This window comes from Primulina tabacum, chromosome 7 (genome assembly GCF_025594145.1).
Source record: "Primulina tabacum isolate GXHZ01 chromosome 7, ASM2559414v2, whole genome shotgun sequence".
NCBI classification, from domain to species: Eukaryota; Viridiplantae; Streptophyta; class Magnoliopsida; order Lamiales; family Gesneriaceae; genus Primulina; species Primulina tabacum.
The window spans coordinates 35,414,478-35,430,579 of NC_134556.1; the positions used below are offsets into that span (position 1 = coordinate 35,414,478).

Below are 16,102 nucleotides of genomic sequence, written 5' to 3' on the forward strand. Positions count from 1 at the left end.
TTCCTCGTAGATAACGGAATATATGTTTAATTCCGTTCCAGTGTCTCTTTGTTGGATATGTGCTAAATCTTGCCAACAGATTCACGGCAAAAGATATATCAGGCCTTGTACAATTTGTAAGGTACATAAGGGCACCGATGGCACTTAGATATGGTACTTCTGGACCAAGAATATCTTCATCATCTTCACATGGACGGAATGGATCCTTTTCTATGTTTAATGATCTAACAACCATTGGAGTACTTAAAGGATTTGCTTTATCCATATTAAAACGTTTAAGGATCTTTTCTGTATAATTTGTCTGGTGAACAAACATTCCACATTCTTTTTGTTCAATTTGTAAACCCAGACAATACTTGGTTTTTCCAAGATCCTTCATTTCAAATTCTTCCTTCAAGTATGACACAACTTCTTGAATTTCTTTATTCGTTCCAATAATGTTTAAATCATCAACATATACAGCAATAATTACGCATCCGGATGTTGTTTTCTTAATGAAAACACAAGGGCATATTGAATTATTTACATATCCCTTTTTCATCAAGTGATCACTTAGTCGATTATACCACATTCGACCTGATTGCTTTAACCCATATAATGATCTTTGTAATTTCACAGAATAACATTCCCTGGGTTTTGAACTTTGTGCTTCAGGCATCTTAAATCCTTCAGGGATTTTCATATATATATTACTATCAAGTGATCCATATAACTAAGCTGTAACAACATCCATAAGACGCATTTCTAAATTTTCAGATACCGCCAAGCTAATCAAATACCGAAACGTAATTGCATCCATCACAGGATGAATACGTTTCTTCATAATCAATTCCAGGCCTTTGAGAAAAACCTTGTGCAACAAGTCGAGCTTTATATCTTACTATTTCATTTTTCTCATTTCGCTTTCGAATAAAAACCCATTTGTATCCAACAGGTTTTACACCTTCAGGTGTAAGGACTATAGGTCCGAAAAATATTACGTTTATTTAGCGAATTTAATTCAACCTGGATGGCATCTTTCCATTTTATCCAATCCTGCCGATTTTTACATTCACCAAAAGATTTTGGTTCATGATCTTCGTTATCATTTATGATGTCGATTGCCACATTATAAGAAAATATATCATCAATTTCATCTATATCTTTTCGGTTCCATATTTTTTCAGTATTAATATAATTGATAGAGATTTCATGATTCTTGTCAGTTTGTGGTTCTGACAGAACATTTTCATCATCATGTGTTTCTTCAGGAACATCATTCTCTATTTTGTGATCATCATGTGTTTATTCAGAAACGTCATTCTTTATTTTGTGATCATCGTGTTTCTCTATGAATTTTCTTTTTCGAGGATTTTTATCCTTGGAACCGACTGGCCTTCCACCCTTCAGGCGTTTAATGACATCATGAGTATCTTCCATTTGTTTCTTTGGAATTTCAATTCGAGCAGGGGCATTTGCAGCATGTATATATGATTTAATTATCCCTTTTGTGTCTGCAAATGCATCTGGTATTTCATTTGCTATTCTTTGCAAGTGTACAATTTGTTGTACATCTTTTTCACATTGTTTTGTTCTTGGATCCAGATGTAACAATGATGATACATACCATGTAATTTCCTTTTCGGTATGTTTCTGTTCTCCCCCTAACATTGGGAAGATTTCCTCATTAAAATGACAATCAGCAAAACGTGCCGTGAACACGTCGCCTGTCTGAGGTTCAAGATATCGAATGATTGATGGACTATCATAACCGATATAAATTTCAACCTTTCTTTGAGGTCCCATTTTCGTTCGTTGCGGTGGTGCAATAGGCACATACACCATACATCCAAAAATTCTCAGATAAGAAATGTCTGGTTCTTTACCAAATGCAAGCTGCAATGGGGAGTATTTATGATATGCACTTGGTCTGATGCGAATTAATGAAAGCAGCGTGTAAAATTGCATGTCCCCATATAGAAATAGGGAGCTTTGTTTTCATAATCATTGGTCTAGCAATCATTTGCAGACGTTTAATCAATGATTCAGCCAATCATTCTGTGTATGTACATGAGCAACATGATGCTCAACAATGATTCCCATAGACATACAATAATCATTGAAAGTTTGGGAAGTAAATTCACCAGCATTATCAAGTCTAATTTTCTTGATTGTATAATCGGGAAATTGATTCCTCAATTTTATTATTTGAGCAAGTAATCTTGCAAATGCAACATTTCGAGTTGATAATAAACATACATGTGACCATCTGCTGGAGGCATCAATCAATACCATAAAGTATCTGAATGGTCCACATGGTGGATGGATTGGTCCACAAATATCACCCTGAATACGTTCAAGAAACATTGGTGATTCAGTTTGGATTTTGACTGGTGATGGTCTTATAATAAGTTTTCCAAGAGAACATGCTTTACATTGAAACTTATTATTCTGAAAGATCTTCTGGTCTTTCAGTGGATGACCATGTGTATTTTCTATAATTCTTCGCATCATTGTTGAACCAGGATGTCCCAATCGATCATGCCAATTGGTTAATATAGAAGAATTATCAACTACCATGTTTGATTCAATGGGACTTATATGTGTATAATGCAATCCAGTAGGGAGCATTGGTAGTTTTTCAATCACATATTTCTTTCCTGATTTATATGTGATAAGACACATATATTTCTCATTCCCTTCATTCATTGTTTGAGTATCATACCCATGGGAATATATATCATTAAAACTCAACAAATTTCTTTTCGATTGTGGTGAATATAAAGCATCATTGATCAAAAATTTTGTACCATTAGGTAACAAAAATTGTGCTTTACCACATCCTTTAATCAAGTCTACAGGACCTGATATTGTATTCACCGTTGTTTTTGTTGGTTTTAGTTCCAAGAAATATCTTTTATCTCGGAGGATAGTGTGCGTTGTACCACTATCGGGTATGCAAACTTCAGCTTTGCTCATAGCATTTTCCATATTTGAACTTCAAAAAAATATGCAATGAAATAAATTACTTGCAATATATATTTAAATATAACACAAATCATAATTATACAATAAAACATTATTCTATGAATACATGAAAAATAGATTATTGTACATTTATATTCTACCATTATATTGTTCATTTTCAGAGAAATCGTTGAGAAAATCTGCAGCATCAATATTGTTCATTTCTATCCCACCAACATATTGATCATTTCCAGAGAAATCATTCATAAAATCACCAGCATCAAAATGAGTTGAATCACTCAAACGGTCACTGCGTTCAGTGAAGTTTGTCTCCTTTTCTTTCCACTTTAATGATTCTTTATAAAGTTTACAAAGGTGCTCAGGGGCTCGACAAACTTTGGACCAATGTCCTGGAGTACCACATCTGTAACAAGAACTTTCATATCTTTTTGAGTGTTTCTAATTAACACTTGTATTCTCATGATCTTTTCTGTGGATGGTTTGGGACGTTCTTTTGAGATGAGTTATAAAAATAACTATCTCGATTATTTTCAAAACCACGGCCTTGACCACGACCACGGCCAATTCCACGTCCACGTCCACGTCCACGACCTCGACCTCGACCAAAACCTTGTCTTTGAATTTGATTTTGGTTTCCAGGTTTAAATTCATTTTTACTTACAGCATTTACTTCTGAAAAATGCTGTTGATCCAGTGGGTCGGGACTGATGATTTCTCATTAATAGCTCGTTGTTTTTTTCCGCCACAAGAAGACAGGCGATGAGTTCAGAATATCTCGCGAATCCACGTACTCTATATTGTTGCTGTAGAGTAATATTTGATGCATGAAACGTGGAAAATGTTTTTTCAAGCATCTCAGATTCTGTGACCTCATGACCACAAAATTTTAATTGCGAGATTATTATATACATCACCGAATTGTAATCACTGACTTTTTTAAAGTCTTGGAATCTCAATGTATTCCATTCATCCCGGGCGGTCGGAAATATAAATTCTCTTATATGTTCGAATCTTTCTTTTAATCCCTTCCACAAAGCCATGAGATTTTTTTCAGTCAGATATTCACATTTCAATCCATCGTCGAGATGTCAACGCAAAAATATCATGGCTCTTGCCTTTTCTTGTGACGTGCATATGCCATTTTCTTTAATGGTCTCGCTTAGACCCAATGACTCAAGATGCATTTCTACATCTAGAGTCCATGGCATATAATTCTTTCTCGTGATGTCGAGCGTAACAAATTCGAGCTTTGTTAAATTTGACATGGTGGTACTAAAAAAAATTACGATGCATTTTATTAGTTAATAATTATTGCAATACAAAGTAACGGATAAACAACAAGTACAAGTATTTGTAAAAATAAAGAAAACGCACGAGGAGGATATTCTCCGATAAATACAAGACTCGTGAGTATGACAACCAAAATAATTAAAAATATCCTTGAGAAAGCCATCTTCTTTTTTCTTCGAAAAATTTGATGATGAATAATTTTTAGAGAAGAAGAGAAAGTTGGAGTGATGAAATGTGTTTGTGAGATCATATTTATAGGGCAAAAACTAGCCGTTTTTTACCATTTATGACCGTTGGGGTACAAAAAAAATAAAGGTATGTATTTGTATAATTTTATGGTAATAATATGATATATATAATATTAGACATGTTTAAATAATTATGTATATCATATCATAATGTTATAATGAGTGTCATAATTTATTTTGTTTAAAAACCTTATAGGCTTTTATACTTGTCGTATCCCTTACCGGGAGTGTGGGATGTCGTCTTAACATCATCCCAGGATTTATAACAAGTTTATGAAAAATTTATTTTTATTATTTCTAATAATAACATTATATTGTATATTAAATAAATACACAATAAATAAATAACAGTAAAATAAATATAATTATTTTTTGTTACCTTTTTCTTCTGTTTGGAGCTTGGAAAAGTATGTAGGACTTTTAGAGTTTCGTGCTGATAACGTGTTGTGAAAAAGTAAAAATTTATGGTAAAAAGTAAAAATCTCAAACTCTCAAAATTTACCAAACTACACACTTTATAATATTTTTCTCTCTACTCAATTGTGATTTTCTTCACAAATGAGAGATCTATTTATAGGAAATCTTTACAAATAATCCAAAAATAAAATACATCATTACCTACATCATCACACACTAATTTTCAATATTTACAAGTTCTTATTTTCAACATTCAAATATTCAACATTCAAATATTCAATACACATATTTTAAATATTATTTTCCAATATATACATATATATATATATATATATATATTTATCTATATATGTGTGTTTGTGTGTGCGCAAATCTATGAGCAATAATGAAAAAGGTGGCATCCTATTTGAAGCGCGCCGTACAATCATTCGCAAAGCCCTAATTCCCAAATCTGAGATGACGTTTCACCACTCTTTATAAGAGGGAAGAGGTGGACTGGTCAGAGAGATTTACAGGAGATCTTGTGTTGTGGGAGAAGAGATTACGCTCTGTATGAGAAATGGATAAAGGATTTGGTAGTGTGTCATCTTCAAATAGTAGTAATGGCGGCGGCGGCGGCGGCGGAGGAGGAAGCAGCAGCGAAATTTACTTGAAACAAGTGAACAAGAATTCACAGAAGATATCGAAGCCTGTGCGGAAACCTCTATCTGCAGTAGCTGCGGCGGGGCCGATTCTTGAACCCAGTACGCAGCCGCAGTCGCAGCAGCCACCGGTGTATAACATCAACAAGAACGACTTTCGCGACGTCGTTCAGAAGCTCACGGGTTCGCCGTCTCATGAACGTTTTCCTACGCCGCCGCCGGTCTCCCAGCCGAGGCCATCCAGCTCCCGGCTACAGAGGATCCGTCCCCCACCTTTGGTCCAAATTGGCAACCGCCCTCCGCAGCTGACCCAGGTGGTTCCTCGTCCTCCTAACGATGCTGATAAACGGGAAGTGGGACAGCCCTTACCGCCGCTGCCGCCTTTTCCGTCTGTGCATCCGGCAGCGGAGTCACCTATTTCTGCCTACATGCGTTTTATCCAGAACTCTTCTATCCCGTCAGCTCCGTCGCCTTTGTGGAATGCTGTAGCCGCAACTGGACCTCGTCCCGATTCTCTCCAGCCTCAGAACGAAGTCGGTCAGCGGGGATCACATCCTATAACCTTATCGCAGCTACAGCCGATAGAATCCCCGGTCTCTACTTACATGCGTTTTCTCCAGAGCCCGGCAAACTCCACGTCTGCTGCTTTGCCACGATGGAACAGTGTCGGCCCGCCATTGCTTCATCCTCCTCCTCCTCCCCACACACAGCAACAGCCGCCTCCTGTGCCGTCAACTTCTGCTTGGCCATCACATTTTCCAGTGCTTCCTCTCTCTCCGCTGCCATTTGGATGCGTTCCATCGCCTATGTCTCCGTACGCTATGCTCTCTCCGAGTTTGCTGTTTTCACCGACAGGTCAATTTGGGTTGCCACAGTTACCCTTGTCACCGACGGTGCCTCTTCCTAGCCCAAGGTGGCAGGGCATGTAAGCTTCTCGCTAAGCTTTTCCCTAAGGTAAGTCATTTTAGCGTTTCTACAGATTTGTATTTCTTTCCCTTTTATTTTATAGTGATGATACTGTAATTTAAATATGTATATGGTTTTGGGAGATTATAGTGAATTATAGTGGAAAAGGAGATGTAGGCGGCTGTTCAATTAGTGTTTGTTTTGTACATGAATGGTGGAGACAGTGATCTAAAACCTTAAGTTACTTCTTCACATCGTATGTTTTGACAGTGAATTCTAAATCTTCATGGTGATGTTGATTTATCTTCTGTTGATATTTTATTTGTGACATCTCTATCCATTTACAACTTTTGTGCAGATTGTGCATTATGCTTTTCTTAGATGATTTATTCTTGGATATTCGATGGTGAGTTATGGTAGAACGTACTTTGATGTTGGTAAACAATAAAAGTTATTCTTCATCAATTAATATAAATATTAAATCCTTGTTAATGTTTCTATGTTTCTTAAATTTTAATGGAACTGCTCTCTCCTTTCTGCAAAGAGAAAAATGTTGTCTATAGACCAAGAGGTAGCCATCCTTGATTGATGCATTATCCACGAACCTTGAGTTAGAAAATGGCTGCAGGTGTAAGCATAAATGGAGTCAGGACTGAAAAGGTATGTCACTAGTAACATGGTGTTGGCCCCTCTGTGACCAGACACTCCATGTTAGAAAAACAAACCCCTTCAACAGTGGATTGTCTTGAGCGAATTGGGAGCAGATCCTTTTGTTGCCAAGGCACGAAACAAATGATAGTACTTCATTCATTAACCGATATTCTGCCAAATGTCCTTCAATATCCCCATGTGGCCTTACACATTATCCCTGATAAGATATCCAAGCACATCTGGTATAGATGTAGCATTCAATGGAAACAATGCTCGGCACAGATTTTTTTGAAATAGAAAGCTGTGTGTTGCTTAACATGAAGGAAGCTATGGGTAATCTCATTTTCAGTGACACGATGTATTTAGATACAATACAGATGACATTCCACCAGAAAAGCACCAAAACTATGAATGAATTTGTGGTTTCTAAGGATTACTATCTCATGTTGTGCCATTCTCGAATTTATATCGAGTTTTGTATATGCAATAATGAATGCAACATGGATAAACCTAACCATGTCTGCTAAGAGGAGTGAAGATCAAGAAGACGGAGCTTCCATTGCTTTGTTCAGCTCTTATATTGGTTGGTGACCCATAGAGCATTGTAACTAAATGAATTTATATAATGACCAAATAATTCATTTGTGGAAAATAAATAAAAATTCATTTGTGGATGGATATTTTGCTTAATTTGTTTATCACATATAATTTGTGCGAGTAATATTCCGTCATTAAATTAGACGAATTAAGTTAAATTAGTAGAATTTTAACAATGCACAGACGTTTCAAGTTCTCTACTTTCCAGAAGAGATGCACCAGACAGGTGCATATATTATGTTATCTGTTACTCATTTTCCTTCATCTCGCTTATACAATGCCATTTTCCTCCGAAAAATGATCTGCTTGTAGATATACGCAGAGTCATTCTTGTTAGTTTGAGAAACTAGCTGTCGAAGGTAGATTATATGGGCCTTAAGAGCTGTGGTGATTGGTGAGGACTGAGGAGATGTGGTGAGTGGTTAGCTGGTGATAGAATGGCAGTGGGGTGAGAAGAAGGTGCAGATTGACCGGCTTCTAGACTCTTGTATTGCTGCTACACGGTGCTATAAAGTTAAAGGCAGAGAATGGCTGTGGAGAAACGGATTCGTCGACTGTAATGCATGTAAGGGAAGCTTAAAAAATAGTAAGCAGGGACTTGAGCTGGACTAGGGAATGTTACTCTCTTGTTGAAGACGATTTAAAATCTCGTGCGAGACCGAGTGTTGCATAGAGTTCCATTCTGTTCAAAAGTATTGACCAGTAGAGTGTGATTAGGCATTATGAATATGCCATCTACTTCGGGCATTTCTTGAAAATTATCTATACTTTGAAATTTTAACATTTATGCATTGCATGACGATTGCTTTATGTTTTGACTTTGACTGATTCCATATTCAAACTTCCAATTTGCTAATGCTTTTGGCTCAATTATCAAATTGAAATCTTTTTGGGTTGGACTAATGGTTTATTTTTCTCCTATTTCCTCCGCTTATAAAAAGATATAAAAAGTCGATGGAAATGAACATATTTGGGGCACTTACAATGAAATGACGAGTCAACTATATCCTTTTCTTCTAAGAAAAGTTTGATTTGCTTGATATTTTTCAAGATAAGATAAGGTACACAATGTATGCATATTTTGTCCCTTCAGAAAAGATACATATCAACTTCTTCTCTTTTAACATGATAATAAAAACACAAGTTTTATTGTAACACCTCTGAAAATGTTAGTACTTAGAATTAAATTCTCTAGTATTATTTTGAAGAACACATATAAATAATAATAATTTAATTATATAAAATGAATTTTATTATCCTAAAAGTAAAATTTAATATATTTATATTAAACACTTCAAACACATAAAATATATGTCTAAGATAATATGATTTTAATAAAACATTTAGGTTTTTTCTAATAATAATCATAATAAAAATAAATAAATAAAAGAGAGTAAAATAAAATATTGAATAAGGAATTTTGATTCATTTTAACCTTATTTATCATGAAATATACCTGGCTGGCATGTGTTAAGAGATGATACTTAGGTAGGTGCCAAAAATAATTTGATACTTGTTTGTTTTTTTTTTTTTTTGATACTTGTTGTGTGACGATGATTCACCCACTTCACTCCCTTGTTATAAATAGGTCTCAGTTTTTTTTTAGTTTTTTTTTCAATTATGGCTCAGTTTTTTTTTAGTTTTTTTTTCAATTATGGCTCTTTTGACATTCGACCTCAAATTTACTGTAAAATTTTATAAATTATCGATTTATTAATATATTGTGCATTTCAGGTTTTATTGATCATATTGTTATGCTTACATGAATTTATGGAATTATTGGTTTTTCGGTTAATGGCTGATTGACGGAATGACCGGAGCCCTAGACAGCGGTCGATGTACCGGATTTGCTAGTCCAGTGGACAACGTGGATTTGGCCCGAAAAGCGAGTCAAATGAATAACGGGTTTTAAACCTGGTACATGGATCATCTGAACAACATGACTTCAATTCGAAAATGTGAGTTCACATTGGCTCATAAATGATCGATTGTACGGATCCTAATTGAGAACGTGGGGAAAATTGTTATACCGAATGTTTGTGAGAGCCACCTCTTTAGCTCACGATGTTCATTTCAGAGTCTTGGACAATCACTACACATCACTTGACAAGATATTTTTGTAACGATTACTATTGATACATGTCATATTATGTCAAATTACAGCACTGATAAGTTACAGTTTGACTTTTTATAAATATCTATGTTCATTTTATTCTCTCACAAAGTATCAAAGAGTTAATCTTTATATTTTTTCTATTTATTATAAACTTTATATACATGATTTCATGACTCCAAATAAGTTTTTTTTTTTTATAAAAATTAAAATATAAGCTCAGCAAGATAATGAAATTACATTTGTCCCTCATTCGAAAATGTACTTATAGTACATTCTTTCCTTTGGTGTAAGTTAAAAATTGGTAATGATATTACATGTCATGAATTACATTTATAAAAAGAATCGGTCTCTTGTGAGACGATCTCACAAATATTTATCTGTGAGACGGGTCAATCCTTCCGATATTCACAACAAAAAGTAATACTTTTTTCATGAATGACCCAAATAAGAGATCCGTCTCACAAAATACGCCACGTGAAATCGTCTCACACAAATTTTTGCCATATAAAAACTATTAACAAAATATATGGTTGAATATATTTGTTATTGTTGAGAAAATATTATTATTATTAGTAGTAATAATTTGCTGTTGTTCATATAAGAATTATTTTAAATATCACCATTCCTATTGCTGGTATTTACAAATCAAATTTATTGCAAAAAACAGTGAAAAAGCTGAAATTCACAAAAATTTCCAAGAAAATAAACATGGAAAAAATCAGATTGACTAAGAACAACTACCACCAACACCACCAGTAATTCGCTGCACAACTCATATCTCCATTCAAATTGCGACCCATCGAGTTCACAATCGTCCCAGTTTCTTGACAAGATTATTCTCAATCTCCATTCTCTTCTTCATCAACAAAGCATACTTAGTAACAAGCTTTTGACATCCAGACGAAGCCGCAAGCTTGCAGTTTAGAGACGTCTGTTCCAATTTGTCCGTGTACATGCTAGATATAGGAACAAAACCGCCCTTCTTGTTGCACAGCCAGCCATGAGCAGCTCTCAGTGCAGCCCCCATAGAAGCCGAGTCTGTAAAACCAAATATATGAAATTTTCACCAAAAAGAGGTCTAAGATGAAGAACATATTGCACAATTTTTTTTCACGAAATTCTGTGGAAATGTGAATGCTTTATTTCTGATTCTCCCATTCAACTCTACGGAAAATATCAAAAAGTACAATATGAAATTCAGATTGGATATTATTAAAATATCGAAAAGTATAATACGATAATTAGATTGATATTATTAAAATTATGATGGATATTCTCACTTACATAAAGAAAAGAGTCATGATTGTGTTGTATGATATAAGAGATTACTATAGTTTTAATTCCTCGAGAAGAGATCCAAAGGCGATGGAAAGAAAATATGGCTTGCCTGAGCTTTGAATTGTATGTACATTGCACCCAAAAATCGAAGATATTAATGTAAGAATGCATTTGTTTGCTGATGCTCCGCCCGTAGCAATTATACGGTTGGGAGGTGAAGGGAGCCCGAATCTTTCGGCATGAGCTCTCATTGAGAGTAACTGGCCCTCCACTAATGCTCGAACCTGCTAGAACATTGTTCAAGTGAGCACATCTGGGGTCGTATAATCATATATGCATATTGCATACTGAAGGTGAGGTACACAAACCTCAGAAGCAGGGTCAAATGCGTCAACTTCGTGTTCTTTTACTCCATCTACCGAGTCTTCATTAAAATTTTCGAGAACATAACGATGGAATCCAACTGCAATCATAGCAAGCACGTCATATATTTGCATATTTCAAACTGTAGTACAAGTCAAGACTACAATGTATATAGTCAAATTTGAATATTGTTTTACAAATTTGATATTTATTTTTTATCCAATAAATAAGTGGCAATAACGGAAATAATAAACAATATCTTTTACCAAGAACATTGATTCCAGAACATGCAAGCAGTTATTTACAATTTTTGTAGCATATTAACCTGGGAGTGGAGGAAGAATTTCATGTTCCTTGTAATAAAAGCCTATCTTGCCCCCTGTACCTTAAAAAATTAAAACCAAGGCAAAGAAGCATGGATGATATATCCAAAAGAAACTATTAGAAAAGATGCACTAACCATTTAGAGGTGGCGTTTCCTGTAAACATGAATTAAAAACGTCCCAAGATTTATCTGCACATTGGTTGCGTATATCTGCCAAGTTTGGAATAAGATATTAATAACCTTTCAATCATAAATTATAAGATCCGAATTGTTGTTTTTCAAAGTTTGTTATGAACCTTCACGGGTCAGAGACCCGTTCTTGTAGCACAACATCACCATGTAACCGTTTTCATTTACTGGATTAGGAAAGACATGCCCTTCTAAGCATGGCTTGTGCTCGTTAGTAATCCCAAAGACCTATTTTGAACATCAAATTGGAGTGACATAACATGCAGCGTAAAAGAGAAGATATAGCAAAAGAAGATGACTTACAGTGTCACTGGTTCCCAGACTGATAGCTAGATCCCCAGGACTACTCAGGGTTAAACCTAAAACATATAAGCAACTCAGTGAGCATCAACATGAATTATATTGCATGGTTTACTAAATTAGCATTAGCATCATGATGAAGGAACTAGATTAAATTTCATAGAATGTTGCCATGTACATGACTCAAAACCAAGTACTGAATGGTGAATGAAATTTGAGTCTGTGATTAACCATTGATTGGTTTCAGCTCTAGGCTCGTGTAACACCAAACTATACTGCAATGCCCCACATATATTGGTTTTCAACTGTTTTAGTGTTTTATGAATCGCTGTGCCTTGATGAACTGTATTTTGAGGAAGACCTAAAAGTTCCATATAGAATGGAATGAGCATGCCATACAACAAAGCCATACATGCTGTTTTAATCATAAAATGCAGGTAGAACCAAAGAATGCAGCAATGGGCAGTTCAGTATTCTCTTCTTCAGATAATCGGGGGCCAAACTTCTCAGGAATAAACGCACAAAAGTTCAAGTTTAATCATTACAAATTACATAAGCTGCATTTGGATCGATGAAATTTAGGTTCATGGATTTAAAATGTGTCATTCAATTCCACCATGTCTGTTTAGCTACAAAAGAAGAGAAAGATGATTTAAATTTTGTCTTTCAAATAAAGTGCATTTTTAGGCCATATTTTGGTGAGGATTTGAAATTCCTTCAAAAAGTGATCATTTTAACTACATTAAATCCTTTCATTCAAAATCCATTATAAAATTCAAATTCATCGGTCCAAATGGAGCCCCCAAGAGAATTGTAGAAGGCCTGATGTGTCATTCAATCCATATGCGTTAAAAAATGGCAAACAGATTACAACGAAGAATTTTCATGAATTCCAACAATTTGGTTACAAGAAAAACACCACTAAACATGGAAATAGTTACCAGCTAGGCTGTTGGGATTATCACCAGACCAGTGAATGATCAGACAGTTCTTGTCAAATTTATACCTGAAAACATTTTATGACAAGTTTTATTAGAATCCATCAAATTACACAAATATGGAATCCGTTAACAGCGAAACAACTTTAACCGAGGCCTCAAGAATTTATAATCTCACTCATTGCAGGCCAAAAATGTTTATCATGCTAATCACCACGTCTTGGTCCAAAAATTGTTTTATTAAAGGAAAAACTAGTCCATATTTAGCATTGGTTTACTGCTATTGATTGAGAAGTTCAATTATGTACACAAAATTTACAATGAAACACCATACGCAAAAGATTAAGATGCCACTGACCTCTCCACAAAATAAGAGGCAATCAAACCAGCTACCGCATGTGCAGGAGCTAATTTCCCAAGTTTTTCCTCCAAGCCTGGAGCAGTGGCCTACAGCAAACGTACATAACATATGAAATCCATTTACTACAATGAACCTCTACTGAAATAGAAACATTGGCTGGAACAAGAAATCGAAAACCAGTAATGAAGTATAAACAGACCTCCAAAATTAATTTTGACCAAGCCCTCGTTTTGATGTCCATCAAATTCATCCCTGCCCCATCCGTTTGATCAATACAAGCATATTTCCCGATGAAAAGAGACGCCATAAATGAGCTAACTAGAGAGATTCTCTCAGTATTCTTATAAGCTTCTGGTTGTGTCTCAAATATTCTTCGAATTTGTGGACCCGTATATCTTTCATAAGCTCGAGAACCAGTGAGCTTTGACAACTCCAGTCCACCACCAACAGATTTCTCGATTTCTTTACATTGATCGGTAGTGCTACTATCCATCCATATAGGTGATTCTTTAACCGAAAATGCATCACCAAATTGATCCACCAACGGCTTCTTTGAGTCCAATGATGAAAGAATCGAAGAACTCCCATTTTTCCAATACACGCTACCATGTTGCTGTCCACTACCCGAAATGGCAGCAATTTTTCCGAAATTTAATTTCGACTTTTCGAGTCTCTGAAGTATTAAATCCAATGCTTCCACCCACATTATAGTGGGTGAAACAATCCTCCCATTGACAGAAGGATCCCTATACACACCATCTTTGGTTTTGTAATGGCTCAGTTCAGAATCAAAATTAATTATATCATAAGCTACAATATTGAGATTTGCATCCAATACGGTTGCCTTAATTGACCTGCAGGAAAAACAATCATAATTTTTGTTAATTTACATAAATTTTCAATCTTGAACCCCAATCACTGAAAAAAGATGAATTCGACAAAAACCCAGAAAATTTTAGCTGAAATTCAACTGAATAAGCACTACAAATTGTTCTAAAAAGCATCTTCTCATCACACAAAATCTACTATTTGTCGTTATATAATTAAAAAATATATATTGATCCCATAAAATATCTGACGAACATCGGTGCAATTTATAATGAAAACTCACTGCGTAGAGCTATCAAATCCAAGAAAGTGAGAATCTTTCGGGAGAGAGAAATCCTCCATTAGAGCAAATTCAAGGGAGCTACAGAGCCGGCGGACTTCAAAGATTCAAACCAAAAGGTACAAAAAAGTAAATACTTTACAGTAAATAAATTTTTACAGATATTTACGAATATAGGGGGTGATGGGTATTAATTTTGGATAAGAATCGATTTGTTCCAAAAGGATTTGAGTTGACTAATAAATCTAAAATCACGCTTAGAATTTGAGGTGACTAATAATTCAATATCTTGACAATTCAATATTTTTTTTAAAAAATGGTAAAAATAATTTTGGAGCATAATATTAAATTAAAATATCAAATTTATAAAATCAAATATATTGTGAGATAGTCTTAAGAATACAATATATATATTTATATACGCACACATTGTATTATTAAACTTGAACATATCATATTAACTAACTTTAGTATGTCAATGCGACATCAAAGTTTTTATATAGGTTTACCCCATAATATTTGTTAGTTAATTTTGTTTTTGTTCGTTTATTAGTAGTTTTTGTATATTTCTCTATCTTATTTCGTTTTTCTCCAATTTATCTAAAAATTCAAATTACCTCAGTAAATATTATATAATTAATAATATATAAGTATCATATCATAATAAAATTATATATATTTTTTACACAAAAATTATCAAATACAAAAAAATTAAGGCAAAAACTTATGTGAGACGGTCTCACGAGTCGTATTTTGTGAGACGATTCTCTTATTTGGATCATCCATAAAAAAGTTTTATTTGTTATGCTAAAAGTATTATTTTTTACTGTAAATATCGATAGGATTGACCCGTCTCACAGATAAAGATTCGTAAGACCGTCTCATAAGAGACATACTCAAAAATTAACATGACACACATCACTTACCACATAATACTATTATTTATTAGTCGTGTGACTCTATTTATGCATGCAGTGAAACGCAAATCTTTTTAGATTAAAAAATAATTTTTTTACATGGGCCGAGTCGGAAATTCATCTCACAAAATTGACTCGTGAAACGATCTGATAAAAACATTAGTATCTATTAGATGTGTCGAAGCGATCTATGCCTGTAGTGAAAAATAATTCTTTTAACATGAAAATAATACTGTTTTACATGAACGAATCGAAGATTCGTCCCACAAAATTGACTCATAGGACAATTTGATAATAACACTAGTATCTATTAGACGTGTCGACTCAATCTATGACTACACTAAAAAATAATTTTTTTGACATGAAAAAAAATTTTTTTTGTATGAGTTGAGTTAGAGATTCATTTAATAAAATTAACTTGTGGGACGGTTTGACGAGAGTTTTTTGAATTATATAATATACAATATTAATTTGAGACTAATAAAAATAG

At 34.4% G+C, this 16,102-nt stretch overlaps 2 protein-coding genes across 3 annotated transcripts; one reads left to right on the forward strand and one right to left on the reverse strand.

Annotated features, from left to right (window-relative positions):
* Positions 1-5,289: 5,289 nt before the first annotated feature.
* Positions 5,290-7,971, forward strand: LOC142551485 (VQ motif-containing protein 9-like). Of its 2 annotated transcripts, none has more exons than XM_075660751.1 (2): positions 5,290-6,517; positions 7,098-7,971. In XM_075660751.1, exon 1 carries the CDS (start codon positions 5,482-5,484, stop codon positions 6,490-6,492), a length of 1,011 nt encoding a protein of 336 aa, XP_075516866.1. In that variant the 5' UTR covers positions 5,290-5,481; the 3' UTR covers positions 6,493-6,517; positions 7,098-7,971. The 2 variants fall into 2 exon arrangements, with proteins under 2 accessions (XP_075516866.1, XP_075516865.1); XM_075660750.1 differs by lacking the exon at positions 7,098-7,971 and adding an exon at positions 6,828-7,049.
* A 2,490-nt stretch (positions 7,972-10,461) lies between these two features.
* LOC142551486 (xylulose kinase 2-like) lies at positions 10,462-14,890 on the reverse strand. The gene is made up of 11 exons (XM_075660752.1): positions 14,699-14,890; positions 13,787-14,441; positions 13,585-13,673; positions 13,230-13,294; positions 12,292-12,347; positions 12,096-12,216; positions 11,935-12,009; positions 11,800-11,853; positions 11,480-11,574; positions 11,221-11,395; positions 10,462-10,871 (listed from the first exon to the last, which is right to left on the reverse strand). The coding sequence occupies exons 1-11, from the start codon at positions 14,755-14,757 to the stop codon at positions 10,639-10,641; spliced, it is 1,677 nt and encodes a 558-aa protein (XP_075516867.1). The 5' UTR covers positions 14,758-14,890; the 3' UTR covers positions 10,462-10,638.
* Between the last annotated feature and the right edge of the window lie 1,212 nt (positions 14,891-16,102).

Bases quoted from the DNA above. Each gene is read 5' to 3' on its own strand.
- LOC142551485 (XM_075660751.1), top strand. From the start codon at position 5,482: ATGGATAAAGGATTTGGTAGTGTGTCATCTTCAAATAGTAGTAATGGC.
- LOC142551486 (XM_075660752.1), bottom strand. From the start codon at position 14,757: ATGGAGGATTTCTCTCTCCCGAAAGATTCTCACTTTCTTGGATTTGAT. The intron at 13,674-13,786 runs GTCTGTTTATAC...CGTTTGCTGTAG, and splicing joins GGTCAAAATTAATTTTGGAG to GCCACTGCTCCAGGCTTGGA. The intron at 11,854-11,934 runs GTTAGTGCATCT...TTTAAGGTACAG, and splicing joins GGAAACGCCACCTCTAAATG to GGGGCAAGATAGGCTTTTAT.